The sequence below is a fragment of the Giraffa tippelskirchi genome, chromosome 12 (genome assembly GCF_054371585.1).
Source record: "Giraffa tippelskirchi isolate mGirTip1 chromosome 12, T2T-mGirTip1v1.2.pri, whole genome shotgun sequence".
NCBI classification, from domain to species: domain Eukaryota; kingdom Metazoa; phylum Chordata; class Mammalia; order Artiodactyla; family Giraffidae; genus Giraffa; species Giraffa tippelskirchi.
In genome coordinates, this window is record NC_137286.1 from 27,904,030 (window position 1) to 27,924,910 (window position 20,881).

At 37.8% G+C, this 20,881-nt stretch overlaps 1 protein-coding gene across 9 annotated transcripts in view; it reads left to right on the forward strand.

Moving 5' to 3' along the window:
- Positions 1-20,881, forward strand: part of PRKD1 (protein kinase D1) — a 773,210-nt gene that overhangs the window by 611,912 nt on the left and 140,417 nt on the right. For all 9 annotated transcript variants that reach the window (XR_014070758.1, XR_014070757.1, XR_014070759.1 and 6 more), the window contains one exon: positions 13,926-14,064. Coding sequence is in view for 6 of the 9 variants with exons in the window: in XM_081548073.1 (XP_081404199.1) it covers positions 13,926-14,064 (139 nt within the window). In the remaining 3 variants the exon portion in view is untranslated. The remainder of the gene's footprint in view (positions 1-13,925; positions 14,065-20,881) is intronic.

The window sequence follows — 20,881 nt, forward strand, 5'->3', positions numbered from 1 at the left end:
TACTGTGCTGTTACACTCTCATAGGTGCGATACTGCCTAGTCTGTCTCCCCTACCTGTGCTCTTCTGCTGATACAGCCTCTCTTGAGTTATCTCTTGACAACAGGGACCATCTCTGGTTTGATGCATCATCATGCCTCTAGTTAGAGATACAGTGTCTGAGTGTGTCTGCCTAGTGTTTTTTGAGGGACCATGAGCCTTTGTGGTGTGCCCCTGTCTGTACCTACCTTTTGTGAGAGGTGTTCTGTGTGCTGTGGTGATCCAGGTGAGCACTCACCATGATCATTGAATTAATGGCATTAAGCTTTTCAACTTCATTTAGAAACTCAGTGTCTATACTCATTCCTCCTTCCTCTATGGTATGTCATTTAGATAGCTTTGGTAAGAAAAGTATTGAGTTGGTCAGAAAGTGCGTTCAGGTCTTTACCATAACATCTTTTTGACTAACCCAGTATTGTATCTCCAAACTTCTTTTCTGAATTTGTGATCTAGGGTATAACTCGGGCAGTTGTCCTCTCTCTCACACCTATCTCCAGTGTTGTTATAATCCCTGATTATTATGCATACTTAGATCTATACCATTATTCTTTTAAATGAAAATTACCTAGAATAAAATTAATTTAGTGAAATTGAAACATTTTAGAACATGAGAGTAAACAGTTAAAAAAGAGATAGTTTACTTAGTTATTTTACTGAAGATTGATTTTTTTTAAATTGAGTTTCATAAATTGGCAAACTGTGTATGAGGTCCTTTAGTTATTTGAGGGTTAGTATCATCTTTAAGGATTACGTAAATACTTTGTTGCAAGTGTGTGCTATTAACTTAAACCTGCTAATAAACCTGGTGAATGGTCTATGTATGTTTGTTGTTAAAATTTAGTTTTAATATAATGGAAAATTATACTTCATGCATCTAAAATATATACTAATAAAGTTAACCTTTGTATATACTAATGGAGTTAGCTAATTGTATGTACTAATAAAGTTAATCTTTGTTTATTATCATTAATGAAGACAGTAGTCAGATGTACAGATTTTCCAAGTACATTTTATTTTTCAATTTTATTTTACAAAATGTAATAGAAATCTTTTCCAATGTATTATTCAGTACTATGTATGTGTTTCTTTTTATCTAAAAGATCAATTGCTCTGTAAATATTAGTTGCAATTCCATGTAGTGCAATATTCCTTTGAGGGTGGGATGTGGAAAGGCTGACAGCCCATTGTCTCTGAGCCCAACCAGTTTGTCCACTACTGTAAGCTGACCACTCTGCTGTCAGCCAGTCTTCAACGGGCTGCTTCACTCGACTGTTTGAATGGCTTGTCTGTCTAGTAAGAACTAGAGATTGCCAGGGAATAGCTGCTATAAAGCTCATTAAGCCCTTTACCTTGGTTTGTTCAAAATCTATAATCTGTAGGCCTAGATTTGTACTTTCTGGCCAAGAAAAGTGCTCAGGGTTTTCAACTCTGACTCACTGTTTGCTGGACATTTGACTACTCTTACTGTATCTTTTTTTCTAAGAGAAGCAGAACTGAGAGAAAAGTTCAAGGAGTATATTTTAAGAGACTCGGCTACTCATCCTTGTTCTGACATCACCTAGTATTGCCACCTTGGTAGTGTGTTCTGGACATCAATCTACTTATCTCTAAATGAGAAGATAAATAATCTCTGGGAGTTTACCTTTTCCAAAGTTTCTGAGTCTTAAACCTTTTTAGTTGCTGTCACATTCTTCATTTTATCCAATATATGTATCAATTGTCATTAGTTCATTAATAAACAAACATGTAGCTTTATTATACAATGTAAAAAATACACAGTATGCTATAATGACAGTTTTATTCAGAGTGAGACAAAGAGTGTGAAGTATATATTTTTTTCCATTTCCAAGCTGCACATCCACACACATAATTACTGTTGTGTGAATAATTTCAGAGTACCTACTAAGACTTCTAATAGCTATCACTGACTAGTAATCTGTCAGTGTATAATGTAGGATAATATGATTTTACACAACAATGGTGAGGATCTCATTAATTATTACCACCTATAATTGCTTGATATGAACACTTATTCTAAAACTTAAAAATTATATACAACAAAATAATGATTTAAAATACTTCTAGGAAGTCTATACACAGAAGTTGCTGCATTAGAGTTAATGATGTATTGAGTCATTTCTTATTGCTTTTGTCTTTTTAATAGGTGGCATATTATTCAAATTAAAATAGAAGAAAAGTCTCTGCCAACAATTAAGCATCACACTGAGTCACACCTGCTGCCTTAAATATAATTTGACAGACTTCTTGAGCAATATCTGATATAGAACATCAGTATATTTATATGCCCAGGGAAGAAGAATTAAAGTCTAGCTTTATTCTCCAAAGGTATTGCAAGTTCAGGTTTTATGCATGTTTCTGTGTCTTATAGTATGGCTGAATTTCAAAGTTCATAATCAAAATCTACCATTTCACCTTTAATCTAAACTTTAATTCCAGAAGATTTCAGGTATCTTTCGTTGATAAAGTATATTCTTTCTTTTCTCAGGTATTGTTTTTTCTTTTATACTGTACAACATATAGAGGGTAAGGCTAAGTCCAGATTTAAAATTATGAATGAAAATGATTGTTTAAATGATGGGTTTTGACTTTAATGAAAAGAAGAGAGGCTTTAAAAAAAAAAAAAGAAAGATCTAAGCAGAAGACAGTCCATGGCAGATTCTAATCTGCCTGTAGGAAAGTAAGAATGGATAAATTAAAGTTCTTTCTTGAATGAGAAAAGGAAGTTTTTGGCAGTAGAGTGGAGAAAGGAGGACTAACTAAAGTGATTTGTTTCTAAGTTTGGACCAGGAAGATTTCTGACATTGATAGCATCCCTTTTCAAAGGAAGCATTAAGTTTGTGGAACAGGTGCTCATGTGAGAGAAGAAACTACCAAGGGAGCAAGGCAAGGATAGTGATTATTGGCCAGGGTGATCTGCATTTGGACAGCATGCCAGTGGCCCAGAAAAATAGCAGAGTCAAATGGAGAGTGATATGTCACTGGTTCTGCAGTGGACAGTAGTGCTTTTTTCATGGCTGGGAAATGTATAATGAATCTTCTTAGAATCAGCACTGTAATTATCGTTTAGTCTTTATTGTTTTGGAAACTGAAAATTTTCATACACTTTTACAAAAGATTGTATGAAATTAGGCATTGCAGATTTATTTACATGAATCACATCTTTAAGAGATGATTGATTGAACCAAGAATCTCTCAGAAAATAGGTTGCTGCTAGGAGAGATAGTAAAGTACTACCTTTAAAGGTTTGTTTGTTTTAGTCACTAAGTCGCATCTGACTCTTTTGCCACCCCATGGACCATAGCCTGCCAGGTTCCTCTGTCTATGGGATTTCCCAGGCAAGAATACTGGAGTGGATTGCCATTTCCTTCTCCAGGGGATCTTCTTGACCCAGGGGTCAAACCTACATCTCCTGCTTGGCAGACAGATTCTTTACTGCTAAGCCACCTGGGAAGCCCACCTTAAGAGTAGTTCTTAGTTATTTTGATGGAATAGTATTCTTTTCTGCCTACCGTGGATCAGGGTAGCATTGGGTGGAGGTGGGAGGGAGCGAAGAAAAAAGAAAAGTTAAAATTTTTTTTTTCTGGTTTCTGTTTCCTAAGATTACATTCAGAAACTAGTAACATAGTTATGTGGTCATAGTGTGGAATTCTTTTCAAGTGCCTCCTTTTGAGGATATGAAATCACCAAATAAAAGAGCCTGTGCCCAAATCTGAACACATTTCAGAACTATGCCTGCAAATAATATAGATTATTCACTTTTTCTTTTTTGCTTTCATTGACTTACTTAAACTTGTGTTTCTAAGTGAAAATTTAGTGTTCATGCTTTAGTAGGCTTCATCCATCTCATAATTTTTTGTCATTATACCTGTAATGCTATGTATGTGATAATCACCCAGTGGTTATTCACTAAGTGTTTGTTGTTTTTTTTCATTGACTTAATCTTTTGTATACTTCATTTTTCAGTTTGTTATTGGGTGATTTTTTTTAAAGGGGGGGTTGTTTAATTCCCTAGGCAAAGCTAATAAGACAAGTTTATGACTGATGGGGGCTTCCCTGGTGGCTCAGATGGTAAAGAATCTGCCTGCAATGCAGGAGCCCTGGGTTTGATCCCTGGGTCAAGAATATCCCCTGGAGAAGGGAATGGCAACCCACTCCAGTACTCTTGCCTGGAGAATTCCATGGACAGAGGAGCCTGGAAGACTACAGTCCATGGGGTTGCAAAGAGTCAGATACGACTGAGCAACTAACACTTTCACTTTCATGAGCTGATGTCTTGGTTCTCACTCAAGATACCTCTTGGAAAGATCCCATTGGCCTAAGTATCTAAAGCTTTCAGAACCCTCTAAATGCCTGACCTTTCTGCTTTTTATAGTTGCACAGCAGCATCATTCAGGTGCTCCTCTGAGGGAGGTCCTAGTTCTTATTAAAATAGTTGCTTGTAGTGTGTCCTCATTGTCCCTGTACTCTTGGAACAAAACTTAGGGAGGAGTTTGGCTAGGAAGTGGTAGTACCTTTTTAATTTCTTTGTTGATTAAGGGTGACCAGTCATGGCACTGCTAGTTGTAAACAAGAGAGTCCTTGGAAAATAATTTGAGAATTGTCTTTGATGAGGAGAGTGCCATCTTCAGCTGCCTGATGTGTTCTCTTACTGAGCAGAAACACTTAATTCCAGGACTTTCATCACCTTTTAGCGAAGGTGAACTGCAGTGTATTTTCATTTCCTAATCAGGCCATTTCTCTCTCTTTCTCTCCAATTTTTTTTCTTCTTTTTGACTGAGTCATGGATTAATTTGTTTCTGGTATTGCTTGTTCCTCGCCCTTTGTGATTGGCCTCAACTATGGAAAAGCACCCTTTGTTCCTTAGAGTTCCCGTTGGCCAGGTCGCATTTCAGCTACTCATTAAAACATGTATTTATTCTACTCTGGAGCACATTGTCTGGCCAGCCTTGAATTTATAGTGAAATGTAACAGTAAATTGTGCTCTGTGGTCAAAAAATGCCAAATGATACACACAGCAGCACAGAGGTTTCCAGCATAGGGTAGAATTAAAGAGCTTACGACCAATGCTGGGACTGTTGGCCATATTTTCACAGTGGCCAGTGTTGTTAGAGTCAAACTTGGAGAGAGCTTGAAATCACTTATCTCAGATGTTTGCGTTCACAACCACAAAGCCCCTGAGAAACATAGAACCGATCTTGTAATAAGCTCCAGCTGAGTTTACAAGCCTCTGAGCCTTTCTGAAAGCCTGTTTAGTTTAATGAGGGTTTTCAGATTTCAAAGCTCATACACCTTCACATAAAAACAGATGATTGTGACCAAATTAGGGAATGTTGTTCCCTGAGTGTTTTCCCCAATATGTTCTCTTCTCAGTTGTCAGGCATTGTTCCATTACACTTTTCACCTTGCAGACATCACTTTTAAATATAATTTTTGAAAGTCTTATTGTATATAGTTTCTATTCAAGCAGAACATTACATTACATAAAAGAAAAGGTTTTCTCATAATAGGAACAGACAAATATGCGTCTGTTTTATTCTGGCCAATAAAAAAAGAAGGTACAATCTAAAAAAAAATCAAACCCTTAGCTCCTGCTGCCATGACAACTGTCCTGAGAGACTAGATCTCCATGTTCACCCCTGTGCCCTGTTTCACAAGGCTCTGCAACTTGTTTCTGAACGTCTTGTTAGTGAAGAGAGAAGAGCCATGTCCATGACCCAGGAAGAAGGAAAGTGGGAGAGTGGATCTCCTCACCTCAGTCATTTATATATTGGACAAACCACCTTCAAAAACATTTATAACTATACTTTCATTTTTTTAAATTCAGTCTTTTAAAATAATGGTTTTAATGTGTGGCATATATTGGTATTTTTCTACTTATTCTGATTTTTCCAAATGTTTTCTGAGTCACCCTTGGAAAGACCTGTAATAATTAGGATATGAGGCATTCAAGCCTTACTTGAATACCAAATCTTCGATTACATTACGTTACACCCGTGGTTTTACAAGGAGGCATGTCACAGAGCGTGAGGTCCATATGTCAGCAGTACTGAGCCACAAGATGGTATATAGAGGTGACTAAGAGGCGTGTGGATAAGGCCGGGCTGCACCGAAATTGTGATGAGCCAGTAGAATCCTTGTCTCCTAAGCCCCTCTTTAGTATTCCTACCTATCCTTCCACCACACAAGCACACTGACAATGCATTTGCTTAGAAGGTGGTACAGTTTAGATTTTCTTAGGGGAAACAGTCGCTGTTTCATTTCTTTTCCAGCTGTTACTTTCTATCCACCCCCAGCTCAAGCACTGAATCCCTTGAATTTCCTCTTCTCTCTTGAGTGAGAATCAGCCACCCATAGTTTTTCAAAGAATATGGTAAGAGGAACTGTGCATTAATTAATGCATTATATTTGGGAAACATTTATATTCTAATCAAGGGCGATCCTTTAACAGTTATAGTTTAACTTAGAATAGGTCAAACTATTTTGAGGGTTATGTGATAATTACTAAATTTATTTATTCTTATTTAATTAAATATAATTTGCATATTTATTTCAATGTAACATTAAGATTGTATTCTTACTACCTATAGGTATTTTTTTTCTTTAATTTACTTTTCTCACAAATGCTATTTACATAAAATTAAGTAGCAAAAAGTTTGGGTAGAAAATATCGATATTCTGTATTTAAAAAGCACATGAGAGTTTGGCTTTCATTCACAAGGAATATCTGGTATGGGGCATGCTTACCTGCTGTAAACAAATAGAAAGTAACACAGAATATGTAAAATGCCTGTTACAGACACTGGCCAATAGGCAATGCAGGGTGATGATCCCTGAGAAAAGGAAACAAACAAGGTAGTTGAAACAAGTACAGTCATCTGAGGTTTCTGCCTGGAACCGTGACCCAGAGTGTAGTATAGGGAGAAAGAACCCAAGAGTGTAGTTATCTGGTTGCATGGAGGAAACAGGTAATAGAGCTCAAGTGACCAAGTCAAAAGAATTTTTATCCGAAGAATACTGGCAGGGTAGGACCTATACAAAGGAAGAGCTCCAGAAAACGGCCTGAGGGTCCAGTTGAATAGTAAACTGAATACAAGTCCACAGAGTGAAAATCTATAAGGCAGAAGAAAGAGCGACAGTGGGAAGCTATGAAATGAACTCTCCAGAGCCCATACAAGACAGAGACAGTCAGGTTCCTCCGGACAGGTAGAACTTTCACTGAGCATTTGAGGTGTTCTGTAGAGACAGAGTCAGGCATCAGTTGTTGTTCAGTTGCTCTGTCGTGTGTGAGTCTTTGTGACCCCATGGACTGCAGCATGCTAGGCTTCCCTCTCCTTCACTATCTCCCTGAGTTTGCTCAAATTCATGTCTGTTGAGTTAATGATACCATCCAACCATCTCATCCTCTGTTGCCTTCTTCTTCTCCTGCCCTCAAACTTTCATAGCATCAGGGTTTTTTTTTCCATTGAGTTGGCTCTTTGCATCTAGTGTCCAATGGATTGGAGCTTCAGCATCAGTCTTTCCAATGAATGTTCAAGGTTGATATCCTTTAAGATTGACTGGCTTGATATCTATCTTTGCCAGCATCACAATTCGAAAGCATCAATTCTTCAGCTCTCAGCTTTCTTTATGATCCAGCTTTCACATCTGTATGTGACTACTGGCAAAACCATAGCTTTGACTAGATGGACCTTTGTTGGCAAACTGATGTTGACATGCATTAGTAGTTCAGTTCAGTTGCTCAGTCATGTCCGACTCTTCCATGGACTGAAGCATGCCAGGCCTTCCTGTCCATTACCAACTCCCGGAATTTACTCAAACCCATGTCCATTGAGTCGGTGATGCCATCCAACCATCTCATCCTCTGTCGTCCCCTTCTTCTCCCGCCTTCAATCTTTCCCAGCATCAGGGTCTTTTCAAATGAGTCAGCTCTTCACATCAGGTGGCCAAAGTATTGGAGTTTTAGCATTAGTAGTAGGACTAAATTATCCCTAGACCAAGTACTGTTCTAGAGCTCCCATGACAAATCTTAAAAGTACACCTTAAAAAGATAAAACCGGTCTTCAAGTACTTTAATGTTTTGCCAAAACAAATATCAGTGTTCTTTAAAGGAAGACAACAAAGGCCAACTGTTCACGTTAATTCATAAAACCTGGTATCAAATTTAAAAAGTTATTGTTCAGTTGCTAAGTTGTGTCCGACTCTTTGTGATCTCATGGAGTGTAACATACCAGGCTCCTCTGTTCTCTCCTGTCTCCTGGAGTTTGCTCACACTCATGTCCACTGAGTCCATGATGCTATCTAACCATCCTCTGCCACCCTCTTCTTTTGCCTTATGCATTTCCAACATCAGGGTATTTTCCAGTGAGTTGGCTGTTTTCATCAGGTGGCCAAAGTATTGGAGCTTCAGCTTCAGCATCAGTCCTTACAGTGAATATTCAAGGTTGATTTCTTTTAAGATTGACCAGTTTGATCTCCTTGCAGCCCAGGGGATTATCAGGAGTCTTCTCCAGCACCATAAGTAGAAAGCATCAATTCTTTGGTGCTCAGCCTTCTTTGTGATCCAACTTTCACATCCGTACATGACTACTGGCAAAACCATAGCTTTGACTAGTGGCAAAACCATAGCTTTGACTAGACAGACCTTTGTCAACAAAGTGATGTCTCTCCTTTTTAATACACTGTCTAGGTTTGTCATAGCTTTCCTTCCAAGGAGCAAGCATCTTTTGATTTCATGGGTGCAGTCACCATCCATAGTTATTTTGGGACCCAAGAAAATAAAATCTGTCTGCTGCCACTTTTTCCTCTTCTGTTTGCCATGAAGTGATGGGACCAGATGCAGTGATCTTAAAATTTTTAATGTTGAGTTTCAAGCCAGCCTTTTCACTCTCCTTTTTCACCTTCAACAAAAACTCTTTAGTTCCTCTTCAGTTTCTGCCGTTTGAGTGGTATCATCCACATATCTGAGGTTGCTGGTATTTCTCCTGGAAATCGTGATTCCAGTTTGTGGTTCATCCATCCCAGCATTTTGGATGATATACTCTGCATATAAGTTAAATAAGCCGGGTGACAATATATAGCTTTGTTTACTCCTTTCACAGTTTTGAACCAGTCATTTGTTCCATGTCTGATTCTAACTGTTGGTTCTTGATGTGCATACAGGTTTCTCAGGAGACAGGTAAAGTGGTCTGGTACTCTCATCTCTTTAAGAATTTCCACAGTTTTCTGTGATCCACACAGTTAAAAGTTTAGTGTAGTCAGTAGCAGAAGTAGGTGTGTTTGTGGAACTCCCTTGCTTTTTCCATAATCCTAAGAATTTTGGCAATTTGATCTCTGGTTCCTCTGCCGCTTCAAAACCCAGCTTGTACATCTGGAATTTCTCAGTTCACATACTGCTGCAACCTAGCTGAATTTAAAAAGTACACATATAAAAAAGCAGGAAAATGTGACCCATAACTAGGATTAAAAGAGCTAATTGAAACAGATCAGAAATGGTAGAGGTGATGGACTTTGATGAAAAGAACTTTCATGGTTACATGAGAAATATGAAGTGAAATACTTGTATGCGGAAAACAAATACCTCTGAACGAAAGCAAAGGTAAATAAATAGAAAAGCATTGCATAATCATGCATTGGGAGAATTAACATTGTTAACATGTCAAACTACCATAAGCAATCTACAGATTCAACGCAATCCCTATCAAAATTCCAGGGAGTTTTTTTTTTTTTACAGAGGTAGAAAAACAACCTTAAAATTCATATGGAATCACAGAAGACCCCTGAAAAGCCCAAACAGTTATGAGCCAGAATAAACCCAGAGACATGACACTTCCTGATTTAAAATATATTGTAGTAATCAAAACAATATGACATAAAAAAGATATATAAACCAATGGTTAGGCTAATCAAAAAAGAAAGAGGACACAAATAACAGATATGAGAAAATAGTAGAGAGAAACCACTTCAGACCCTGCAGACATTAAAGGCATTTTAACTTCATTGCACTAAATAAAGTCAGATTCAAAGTTATGTATTGTATGATACCATTTATATGACATTCTTGAAAAGACTAAATTATCTTGGTTGTGATGTGTACAGTACATATATGTCTTATGGTTATGGTATACATTTTTCAAAACTTCCAGAATTTGACACTAAAAAGGGGAGATTTTACTGTATGTTAATTACACCTTAATTAGCCATTTATGATAGCATAAAATATGAAAACTTAGAGATAAATTTAGCAAATATATCTAAGACATATATACTGAAAACTACAAAAAATTTTGAGAGAAATTTTAAAGAAACAATAAATAAGGCAGTATACCACCTTATTCATAACAAAATAGAAGTCTCCACATTCTTAGAACATACATCTACTGAAGTTGGTTGATCTACGTTTCAGTGTAATATCATTGAAAAATCACAAATCTATTTTGTACAAATTGACAAAGTGATTCTAAAATGAGTATGGAAATTCAGAAAACATATAATATTCAAAGCAGTCTCAAAAAGGAAGAACATGGAGCATTTCAGTTCAGTTCAGTCGCTCAGTCGTCTCCAACTCTTTGCAACCCCATGAATTGCAGCACGCCAGGCCTCCCTGTCCATCACCAACTCCCAGAGTCTACCCAAACCCATGTCCGTTGAGTTGGTGATGCCATCCAACCATCTTGTCCTCTGCCGTCCCCTTCTCCTCCCGCCCCCAATCCTACCCAGCGTTAGGATCTTTTCCAATGAGTCAACTCTTCGCATGAGGTGGCCAAAGTATTGGAGTTTCAGCTTCAACATCAGTCCTTCAAATGAACACCCAGGATTGATCTCCTTTAGGATGGATTGATTGGATCTCCTTGCAGTCCAAGGGACTCGCAAGAGTCTTCTCCAACACCACAACACTAACTATATTCAGTCTTAGTATAAAGTTCCAATAATAAGTATAATGTGTTATTGACATAATGATATTTATATAGTCAAACATACGCTTATGTGACCCAGAAATTCTCTTCCTAGTTTTTTAGTCATAGAAAATGAAAATACATACCCACTGAAACATTCGTACATAAGTTTTCATAGCATTATTATTTATAATATCCACAAACCGAGGGGAAAAATACTAATGTCTGTCTGTGGGTACACAGAGAAGCAAATATCCTTGAGCCGTGTAATGAAATGCTAATAACTAAAAATAAAAAGAGATGAATCGCAAATATAGAATGTGTAAACGAATCTCAAAAAGATTATAATGAACAAAATAAGCCAGTTAAACAAAGAGCACATAGCACATGTTGTATGATTTCATTTGTATGAAATTCTGTAGCTGGTGAGCTAATCTTTGGTGGCAAGGTAAATCTGTGTTGAGTCAAAATGGTGTGTAGCATTAACTACAAGGGAGTACTATAAAATTTGGGAGGTTGATGAAAATGTTTCCTGTTGGTTATGATTTTTGTTGCATTGGTGTTGATGAAGACTCAGAACTTAAGACTTTTACACTTATATCCATTTCATTTACTGTAAATTGCACATCAAGTGAAGTTGATTTTTAAAATAGTACATGAACTGTTCATTGTTTTAGTTTAGAAAATGGTGTTTTAGTTCTTTCTTTCTTTTCACTCTATTAATATTGTTGGAGAAATTACAAAAAAAGGAAGTATTAGTTTTAATTAGCACAGTGGAAGCAGTGACATCATTTCAGCTCTTGCATTTATTTTAAGGAAGCCAACTTTACTAAGTGATATACAGATATATACCTGTGTATATACTAAGTGTGTATATATATATATATATACACACACACACACACACACACACACACACACACACAAGTGTATACAGATATACAGATAAATCCTGCTTGTCAGCAAACTCTTAAGAGCAAGAGGATGTTCTGTATATACTTATTTTCAGTTCACACAAAATGTATTAAAATGACTGTAGCCCCTAATTTTATTAACATGGAAAAATACAGAAGAATGCATAATAAATTTATTTTTAAAAGATACCACATTCTGAACATTTCTTCATGACAGTACCTCCTTAAAATCAGCCTTTATTGACATACGTGTCAGACACATCACAAGTTTCAGGAACAAGACAATTTTCTCTCTTTGACTTACAACCTTTTTCCACACAAGACAAGTATAGATTTATCAAGCAAATAGCAGTTGCTGATTAAGTGAAAATATCATATATAAGAAAAGAGCCATTTTCACATGCAACATTAGCCTAGGTTGTTTGTTTTAGTAGAAATCTTCCAATACTAATACAGAATATTCTTTGTAATAAACTTAAAATTGACTTTAAGATTTTTCTCTTTTTAATATCTTTAGATTGATTTTTTTTTTAATTTATTTCATATTTCAGTAGAGCCAATTAACAATTTTGTGATATAATTTCAGGTGAACAACAAAAGGACTCAGCCATACATGTATCCATCCATTTTCCCCCAAACTCCCCTCCCATCTAGGCTGTACATAACATTGAGCAGCATTCCGTGTGCTATACAGTAGGTCCTTGTTGGTTATCCATTTTAAATGTAGCAGCGTGTACGTGTCCACCCAACTCCTTAACTATCTCTTCCTCACATTCTCCCCCTCCTCCAGCAACTATAAGTTTGTTTTCTAAATCTGTGAGCCTCTTTCTGTTTTGTAAGTAAGTTCATTTGTATCATTTCTTTTTAGACTCCACATATAAGGGATATGATATGATATTTCTTTGTCTCTCTCTGGCTTACTTCAGTAAATATAACAGTCTTTAGGTCCATCCTTGCTGCTGCCATTGGCATTATTACTTCCTTTTTAATGGCTGAGGAATGTTCCATGGTATATATTTACTATGTCTTCTTTATCCTTTCCTCTCTCCATGGACATTTAAGTTGCTTCCATGTCTTGGCTGTTTTAAACAGTGCTGCAGTGAATGCTGGGAAGATTCTTAAGGATATTTCTATCCTTTGATCAAATAATTCTACTTTTAAAACAAAATTCATCAGCCAGGTCTGTGGTTTGAATTTAATGCTCTTTCTCGCATTAAAAGGAAGAGAGAAAATGTAAGGAATAATATTGATTGTTAATATTCTGATAGTAATTGTTAATATCAGAATTTTTGTAGATTTGCTCAGTTTAAAATGTCGTTCAGTTAGCTTTCATTATATGCCTGCTACTGGGAGATAGTCTTGGGTAATAAACTTGGATTTATCCTTGTGAGGAGAATATTAACTATGTACATTTGAATTGACTTTTAGCTGTTGTGTTAATACTTATCTATTTCATCTAGATTGCATGGAAACTAAATGCACTGTATGAGCAGCAACAACAGGGAGAGTTGCATTGTTTCCTCTGGTGCTTCCCTGAATCAAAGGATGCAGATAACACCTTTGCCCACACACAGAACATATTTAGATTTACTGAGTCATGTCTTATTTTTGAATATGCCAAAATGGACTGGCCTCTTTTTTTTTGCAGACAAATTGCAACAACATTTGTAATGGAATTGTAACACACTAACTCCCATTTTAATGTTATTGAATTGCTATAAGTCATGTGAAAAGACTCAGTTCTTAGAACTTACTGTAATTCTTAACCACTTTACTGCCACAAATTTCTTTGAATCTTAACTCAGATTCTCCTGTTTTTTTGTTCTGTAATTAGAAGATCATGTTGTTGTTATTGCTTTTATGAACTGTGTGATTTCTTTTCTCCTGCTTTGGAGTCATTTCAGTATCTACTTGGCCGTTCATTTTTATTTGTTAATGTTCTAGATACTTTGAACTTCTGTAACTAGCTTGTATTTGTGCTCTGACATTTATTTATTTGATTTTTATTTTAAATTTAGGAAGATTTTGACGTTTAACCTGTTGTGGTATTTGTATTTACAGTTCCCTGAATGTGGTTTCTATGGAATGTATGATAAGATCCTGCTTTTTCGCCATGACCCTACCTCTGAAAACATCCTTCAGCTGGTGAAAACAGCTAGCGATATCCAGGAAGGTGATCTCATTGAAGTTGTCTTGTCAGGTAGTATACTTCTTCCTTATTCATAGATTAATACGTTGCATCTGGAGAATTCTTGGCCATAAGTTTTACTTTTTTTTTTTGGTTTTGATTTCATTAATTTATATTAAACACTTGATTTTTTTATTGGGTATAGTCAATAAACAATGTTGGGTTAGTTTCAGGTGAACAGCAAAGGGACTCAGGCATACATATACATATATCCTATTCCCCCCAAATTCCCTCCGATCCAGGCTTGGCCATAAATTTTTAAGGCAGCATTAAAAAAAAAAAAAAAAAAACTGCATCAAACCCAACCTCAAGAGGAAATTTTAGGGCTTTGTCTATATGAACTTTCAACCTTATTTTGAAAAAGAGCATAAGGTTTCTCTTGAATTGGCTGTTTCCCCACCTAGTTTGGTCCCAGTCACTTTTCCCAACTTTGCACTTTCCCCAGATCCCCCAAAACACACATGAATACTTTCATTCATTATTTAAATCACTTGAAACAGCAAAAGCAAATGAAAACACACTCACCAACAGTGAAGTTAAGACAGATGTCAGGGCCCCAAATGTACTGAGTATCTGAAAGCCAAGGGCTGGAAACCGTTGCTTTAGTCAAGTCGAAACTCTGGTAGCTACTAGCCAAGACCAAGTTGGAGACCAGAGCTCAGGAGTTACAGCAAGCCAGGCCATGTTGTGTGACTTTAGCTAACTCACTCCCTGAGAAACAGCTGCATTTCCTCTGCCCAGATTTTTATTTCTTGTTTAGGATTTATATTTCTTGTTTAGGATTGGACTGTGCCTGTCAATACACACAAAAATTTAACTTTTTAAAACAATGCCAGAGAACACATGTAGCAGGGATCTTAACAACAGCAATCAGTCCAATATTCTAAAGAGGTCTAGATTTTTACTGTTTATCTTTGTTAAAATTGAATCATTATTAAGAAATGCAAATCGTACTGTTCCTTTTTCCCTTCTGGACTTCTTAAAGGAAATCCGTTCACTTTAAAAATGTTTCTAGGCTTCATTTCCTCAAGTTCCAGAGCCCAGTACTTGGATGCACTGATTATAATTCACCTGGTCTTTGGTTTGATTAAGTCCAGTTCGCATTGTCTGTATTGATCTCCTTGATAGGAGACTGTGAGAGATCTTGGGATTGCCACATTTTCACTGGGTAGATAGATCCTGTAAACCAGCTTGTTTCACTAAATAAAAATAATAATTTTCCTGTTGTTTATAGTTTTGCCAGTTGCTGAACAAGCTAAAAAAGGAAAGGTTTTCATTTTTTTAAATTTGAGAGGGGGAATCACTTGGTTGTGTTCTCCCTTTTACTTTTCTTTGACTCTTTTGACATTGGCTAACTGCACCTGGCCTCACAACACTAGTGCCTAGACATGCTGTCCTATAAGCTTCCTGTTTCTGAACAGTGGAGGCAGCCTGAAATAAAGTATTCAGAGTGAGCGTGCACCGGATCTATTGTCACCATAATTCATATTAGACTCAAAGCCAGACGGCTTTGCAAAGAATATGTTTTATGAGCCCTTTTCCTGTGGCTGTTGCCCAGAAATATATGAAGATTTTCAAAACTGGATTTCTAAATTATTTCTTTTTCTTCCCATTTTACTTTTGTTATCAAGTCCTCAGAGTAACAACCTACACATTGAATGCAAGCTATATGTGTGTCTTCTTATGGGGAGGGCTGCTGCCCATTTGCATGTTATCCCCATGCCTTCCATGAGCCAGACTTGCTGTGCCCCATGCTGACCTGACATAACAGCGTTCTGCTTTTCCTCTCCATCTATGCAAACCCAGAATCTCGCTATGCCTACACTCCACCTCTTTTGTCATCCACCCTGGGTGTTCTTTGTCCTGTCTCCTGTCTCCCTGGCCACAGTGCTGAGGGGTGTTTAAAGGCGTCCCTTTTCCTCACTTGCTCTCCAATCACCTGGCTCAGGAAAGCCTCTTCTACTCTCTCAGCAGCTGTCTGGTTGATATTTAAAAGGAGCCATTTTATAACAGCCTGATCTGATTCTTCTCCTGAACCTTAACCTTTGAACCCTTTTCACGTTTCACGTAGTTCCACTTCCCGGATACATTTAACCCTTATATTATTCACATACATATGCATATGTTACACACATGCATGCATATAGTGCACATATACAGTATGTGCCTACACATTCAATTATGTTTAGACCTCCAGCATTTACCTGTAAACATCTTTGGCAGCTGTATTCTCCTACCTCCTCTCCCTCTCTGATGCTCAGTATTTTGATTTTCTCAGTACATATTAAGGATAGTTTTTACCTAAAACCTCCCACCCCTCCATTTTATACCCCTGTTTTCCCCCACCTGCCTACCTTTGCTGGTTATTGTCAGTCACCCGCAGCATAGCCTCAGCTCTGACCTCACCGATAAGGCGCAGCCCCAACTCGGAGATCTCCACTTGGCGGCACTCCTCTTCCAACTTGTCAGTTGCCACCAAATACACAATTCCTGTCTTTTACACCGTAGGTTTTAATCATTAACTCTCTACCATTTTTGGACTAGATGTCCCCCTTTATTCTTCTTTCCCCACAGCTCATGGCCCTCTGTATTCATGGTTTATATCACTTTGCTGCAATGTTGACTGCTTGATATTCTCTTACACCATTGCAGTTCCTGCTATACCTGTCTATAATCTGAATTGCTTAACAATCTTTTTTGCCATCCCTGTTCCTGAACCACACATGACTGCCAGACACACATCCCTTGCCAACACGGCTCAGGGCAGATCTGTCCTTCACCTGGCTTTACTGTGGTGTTGCAGTCTTCTCTCCCTATCCTTTTGTTACTATAGATGTGAGGTTCTCAGTAAACATATATGGGTTGCTTCATTGACTATTGGTTATCACATTAGAAGTTGTCACATATACACAATTTTGTAAACATACTTATTTGTTGTAAAAATATTATTTCTAGATATATCCTCAAAAGTAAACTGAACTTCAAGTCTCCTTGCTATGCATTTACCCAGCCCTGACATGAAATTAGTGCCTGTGATGTGGGCAGGATTGTATTACATTATAATTTGAGGCAAGACAAATGATAGCTACTAAGACACTTCAGGTCATGGTGCAAGGAAGCTCATAAACATACTCATTCCTGAACCAGTCCTTGAAGAGAATGGATGCTATGATTGGCCAGAGAAATATGCCATGTCCTGGAGGTGTGGTTAAGGATCAGTTTCATTCGAAATATAGTGGGTAAGCGGAGCAGAGGAGGCAAACACTGGACATCCCCTCTCTGGCCTTTTGACCAGTTCCAGAACATAAACGTGCTATGGAAATTTCCCTCCTGGAGACTATAATTTTGCTGTTAAAATTCATTTATCCAAGTTTTCTGTTTTTCCTCATGAAAAATTAAATTTTACTCTGCAGTGACATAAACATAATCTGATTCTTTTCATGTTTGATCAGCATTCCACTAACAGGGACATTTTCTGACACAGTATGGTAATAAAATGTCAGAAAATATGGAAAGCATTAATTTTCAGTAAGGGTAAATCCTCCTGTCTCTTCAGATGACATCAAAAATTTTCTTGTGCTTATGTCATTTTCTGCTGAGACCTTTCCTCATCTGTTAGTACTAACTAGACTGCTCCTGGCTAATTCACTGGCTCACCCCCCCCCCTTTTTTCTTTTTAATTTTGGAAAACATGGCTTGGTTGAGCTAGTGCTTTTATACCCAGTGAGCCAGGAAAAGATTGCTCATGGGTGGATGGGGGTAGGTTATAGAGAAAAAAAAAAAAAAGCAACTCCATGGAAGTTCCCCACCATATACGCTCCCACAGCTGGCCAATTTTGTCTGTTGTTATTGTTATGAAGTAAGAAAACACTGCAAATGGAAATTTCTTTTGCTAAAGGCAAAGTCAAGTTCAAGTATATGGTACTGAGCTGTAAAATAAACGTAATGGAATTTATCTGAAGTCTTCTTCATGATGAATCTCTACTGAAGCCTGGTAATTCAGTCATAGTCAAGCATATTAATAACAGGACTGTGTTCATATGACTCAACTCTTTTTGCTTTGTTTTGTTTGGACTTAATATCTAATAATTGTGTGTGTGTGTGTGTATGTATCTATCTTGTAGGTGATTAAATAGAAAATAGACAAGGACTATAAGAACTTACCAAATAAAATCACAGTTTTAAAGTCTTAGAACTAAATATTAAGTCTTTCTTTTATTAACAGTAAAACTCTGTGTTTTTTCTGGGAAATTTTCATTACCTTTCACAGTAGATTATCCTGTATTATTTATACCTTTGCAAAGTGTTGTTTATACATGTGGTTATCTGTTCCCAACTATTTAGGGATGGGGGCTTCCTTGGAAAGCTAGTGCTATAGCCCAGTTAGAGGGATTTGGACCTATTCTTGGGCAGTGACAAACGAGCTGGAAATGAGGTAGAGATCAAGATACAGTTTAAAAGTAAAATAGATGTAGTGACCATCTGGGTATAGCTGATGAAGGCGACGAGAAAGTGAAGGGGACACCAAGGATAGCTACAGCTGCCGAAGCACGATCTCATTTCCTTTTCATCTTCCTAAGTCTTGTCCTCATACATTGTTCAGTGCATCTGCCACATGGTTTGGGGATTGCCCTCAGGGGCTGAAGAACTGATTTTATGGCCGTATAGTACCATTGACTTCCTTCGTGATCTTGTACAAGTTGTATGTGTGTGTATGTTAGTGGCTCAGTCCTGTCCGACTCTTTGCGACCCCATGGACTGTGGCCTGCCAGGCTCCTCCATCCATGGGATTTTACAGGCAAGAATAATGGAGCGGGTTGCCATTTCCTTCTCCGAGGGATCTTCCTGTCCTAGGGATCAAATCCGGGTCTTCCACACTGCAGACTCTACTGTCTGAGCCACCAGGGAAGCCCAGGAATACTGGAGTGGGCAGCCATTCCTTTCTCCTGAGAGTCTTCCCAACCAAGGGATTGAACCTGGTTCCCCTGCTCTGCAGGCAGATTCTTCACCATCTGAGCCACCAGGGAAGCCAACCTCTGGGATTCAGAGATTCTGTGTGTTTGTTTGTTTATTTGCTTTTTTATCTAAAAAGGAACTTATACTGGAGGAAAGTATCATACAGTGATGACAAAACATAGATTCCATGTTTTATTCAGTCTGCAAGTAAAGCAGCATGCCTAAGCATTGAGGACAGTTTCCAGGGCCAGGTTATCTGGGTTTATAGTGTGTATGTATGGTGCTCACCACTTAACATCTTTGCTAAGACATGAAATCATTCTGTGGTCCAGTTTCCTCATCTATAAAATGGGGACAACAATAGCACCTACATTGTATGGTTATTATAAAAATTAAGATAAATTAATGTGTGTAAAGCACATTAGAGAATTTCTGGGCTCAGCAGCAGCAGAGTTGATGTTAGCCGTTTTGATTGCTCACCTCAGACTCTTAAGTGGCCTTTCCCCATGATGTTCATGGTTGTTAAACATACCACAGAAGGAAATCTTGTTTTTTCATTACTTTGAGAAATATTGTTTTAAGCAATGTTTACAGAATTATTTACTGCAGAACTTTGTTGCATGCTAATAGGAAAGATAATTCTCTAAGATCACTTCTCAAGTTCATTGTATCACAAAATACTTTCCCCCCACTCTATCTGGTGAGTCTTGGGTTCAGCAATTCACATAGGAAGTACTCCTCTGGGTCATGCCCATGGATCAGTGATGTGGGAGGGTATATTCATTCTCTCTATACAGGCCAGTTCTCTCTCACAGAGAGCAATGTTTGAACCATGGGAAAGCAGGAGTTAAGAAGCAATAAATCTTTGTTTACATAGTAGCATAAGCTTTTGAAGCAGTTTACATAAGCACTGATGTTTCCTTTGCAATGACTTTGTGATATAGTGAAATCAGATACCTTAAAAGCTATGGAATATAAATTTTAACTTCCCCATATCCTGCAGTGAGTAGAGGTAGTATCAACCAGAGCTTGAATCTAAGTGACTGAACTCTTCATACTGCTTCAAGTTAGCCCTTTGAACTTGGACCAGTAAACAGGAATTCGTGAGAATCTGTTCAAAGAATTCCTACTATAGTGAAGTGAAGTGAAAGTTGCTTAGTCGTGTCCAACTCTTTGCGACCCCATGGACTTTGCACTCCATGGAATTCTTCAGGCCAGAATACTGGAGTGAGTAGCGGTTCCTTTCTCCTGGGGATCTTCCCAACCCAGGGATCGAACTCAGGTCTCCCGCATTGCAGGCGGATTCTTTACCAACTGAGCCACCAGGGAAGACCGTAAGATGGTTTATATTTCAGGGAAACACTGATGATATTTTAACAACAAAACCAGCAATGAACCTAGCTACAAGTTCTATTGACATGATCTTTATCACAGGGCCAGCATTTTCCCTCTTCCTCATAAAAATAGATATTTAATATACGTACAAATTGTTATCAGGTTAAGAAAATTCTGGAGGCTCTTCTCTGTAGCGTTATGGTACAAAATATGAAATAAAGTAACTGTGCCCTTGTTTAAATAAGATCCATTCATATAATTTCTTAGTTCTGATCAAAATTGAAATAGTGTCTTCAGTTCAGTCGCTCAGTTGTCACCGACTTGGCGACCCCATGAACTGCAGCACGCCAGGCCTCCCTGTCCATCAACTCCAGGAGTCCACTCAAACCCATGTCCATTGAGTCAGTGATGCCATCCAACCATCTCATCCTCTGTCATTTCCTTCTTCTCCTGCCCTCAATCTTTCCCAGCATTAGGGTCTTTTCCAGTGAGTCAGCTCTTTGCATGAGGTGGCCAAAGTATTGGAGTTTCAGCTTCA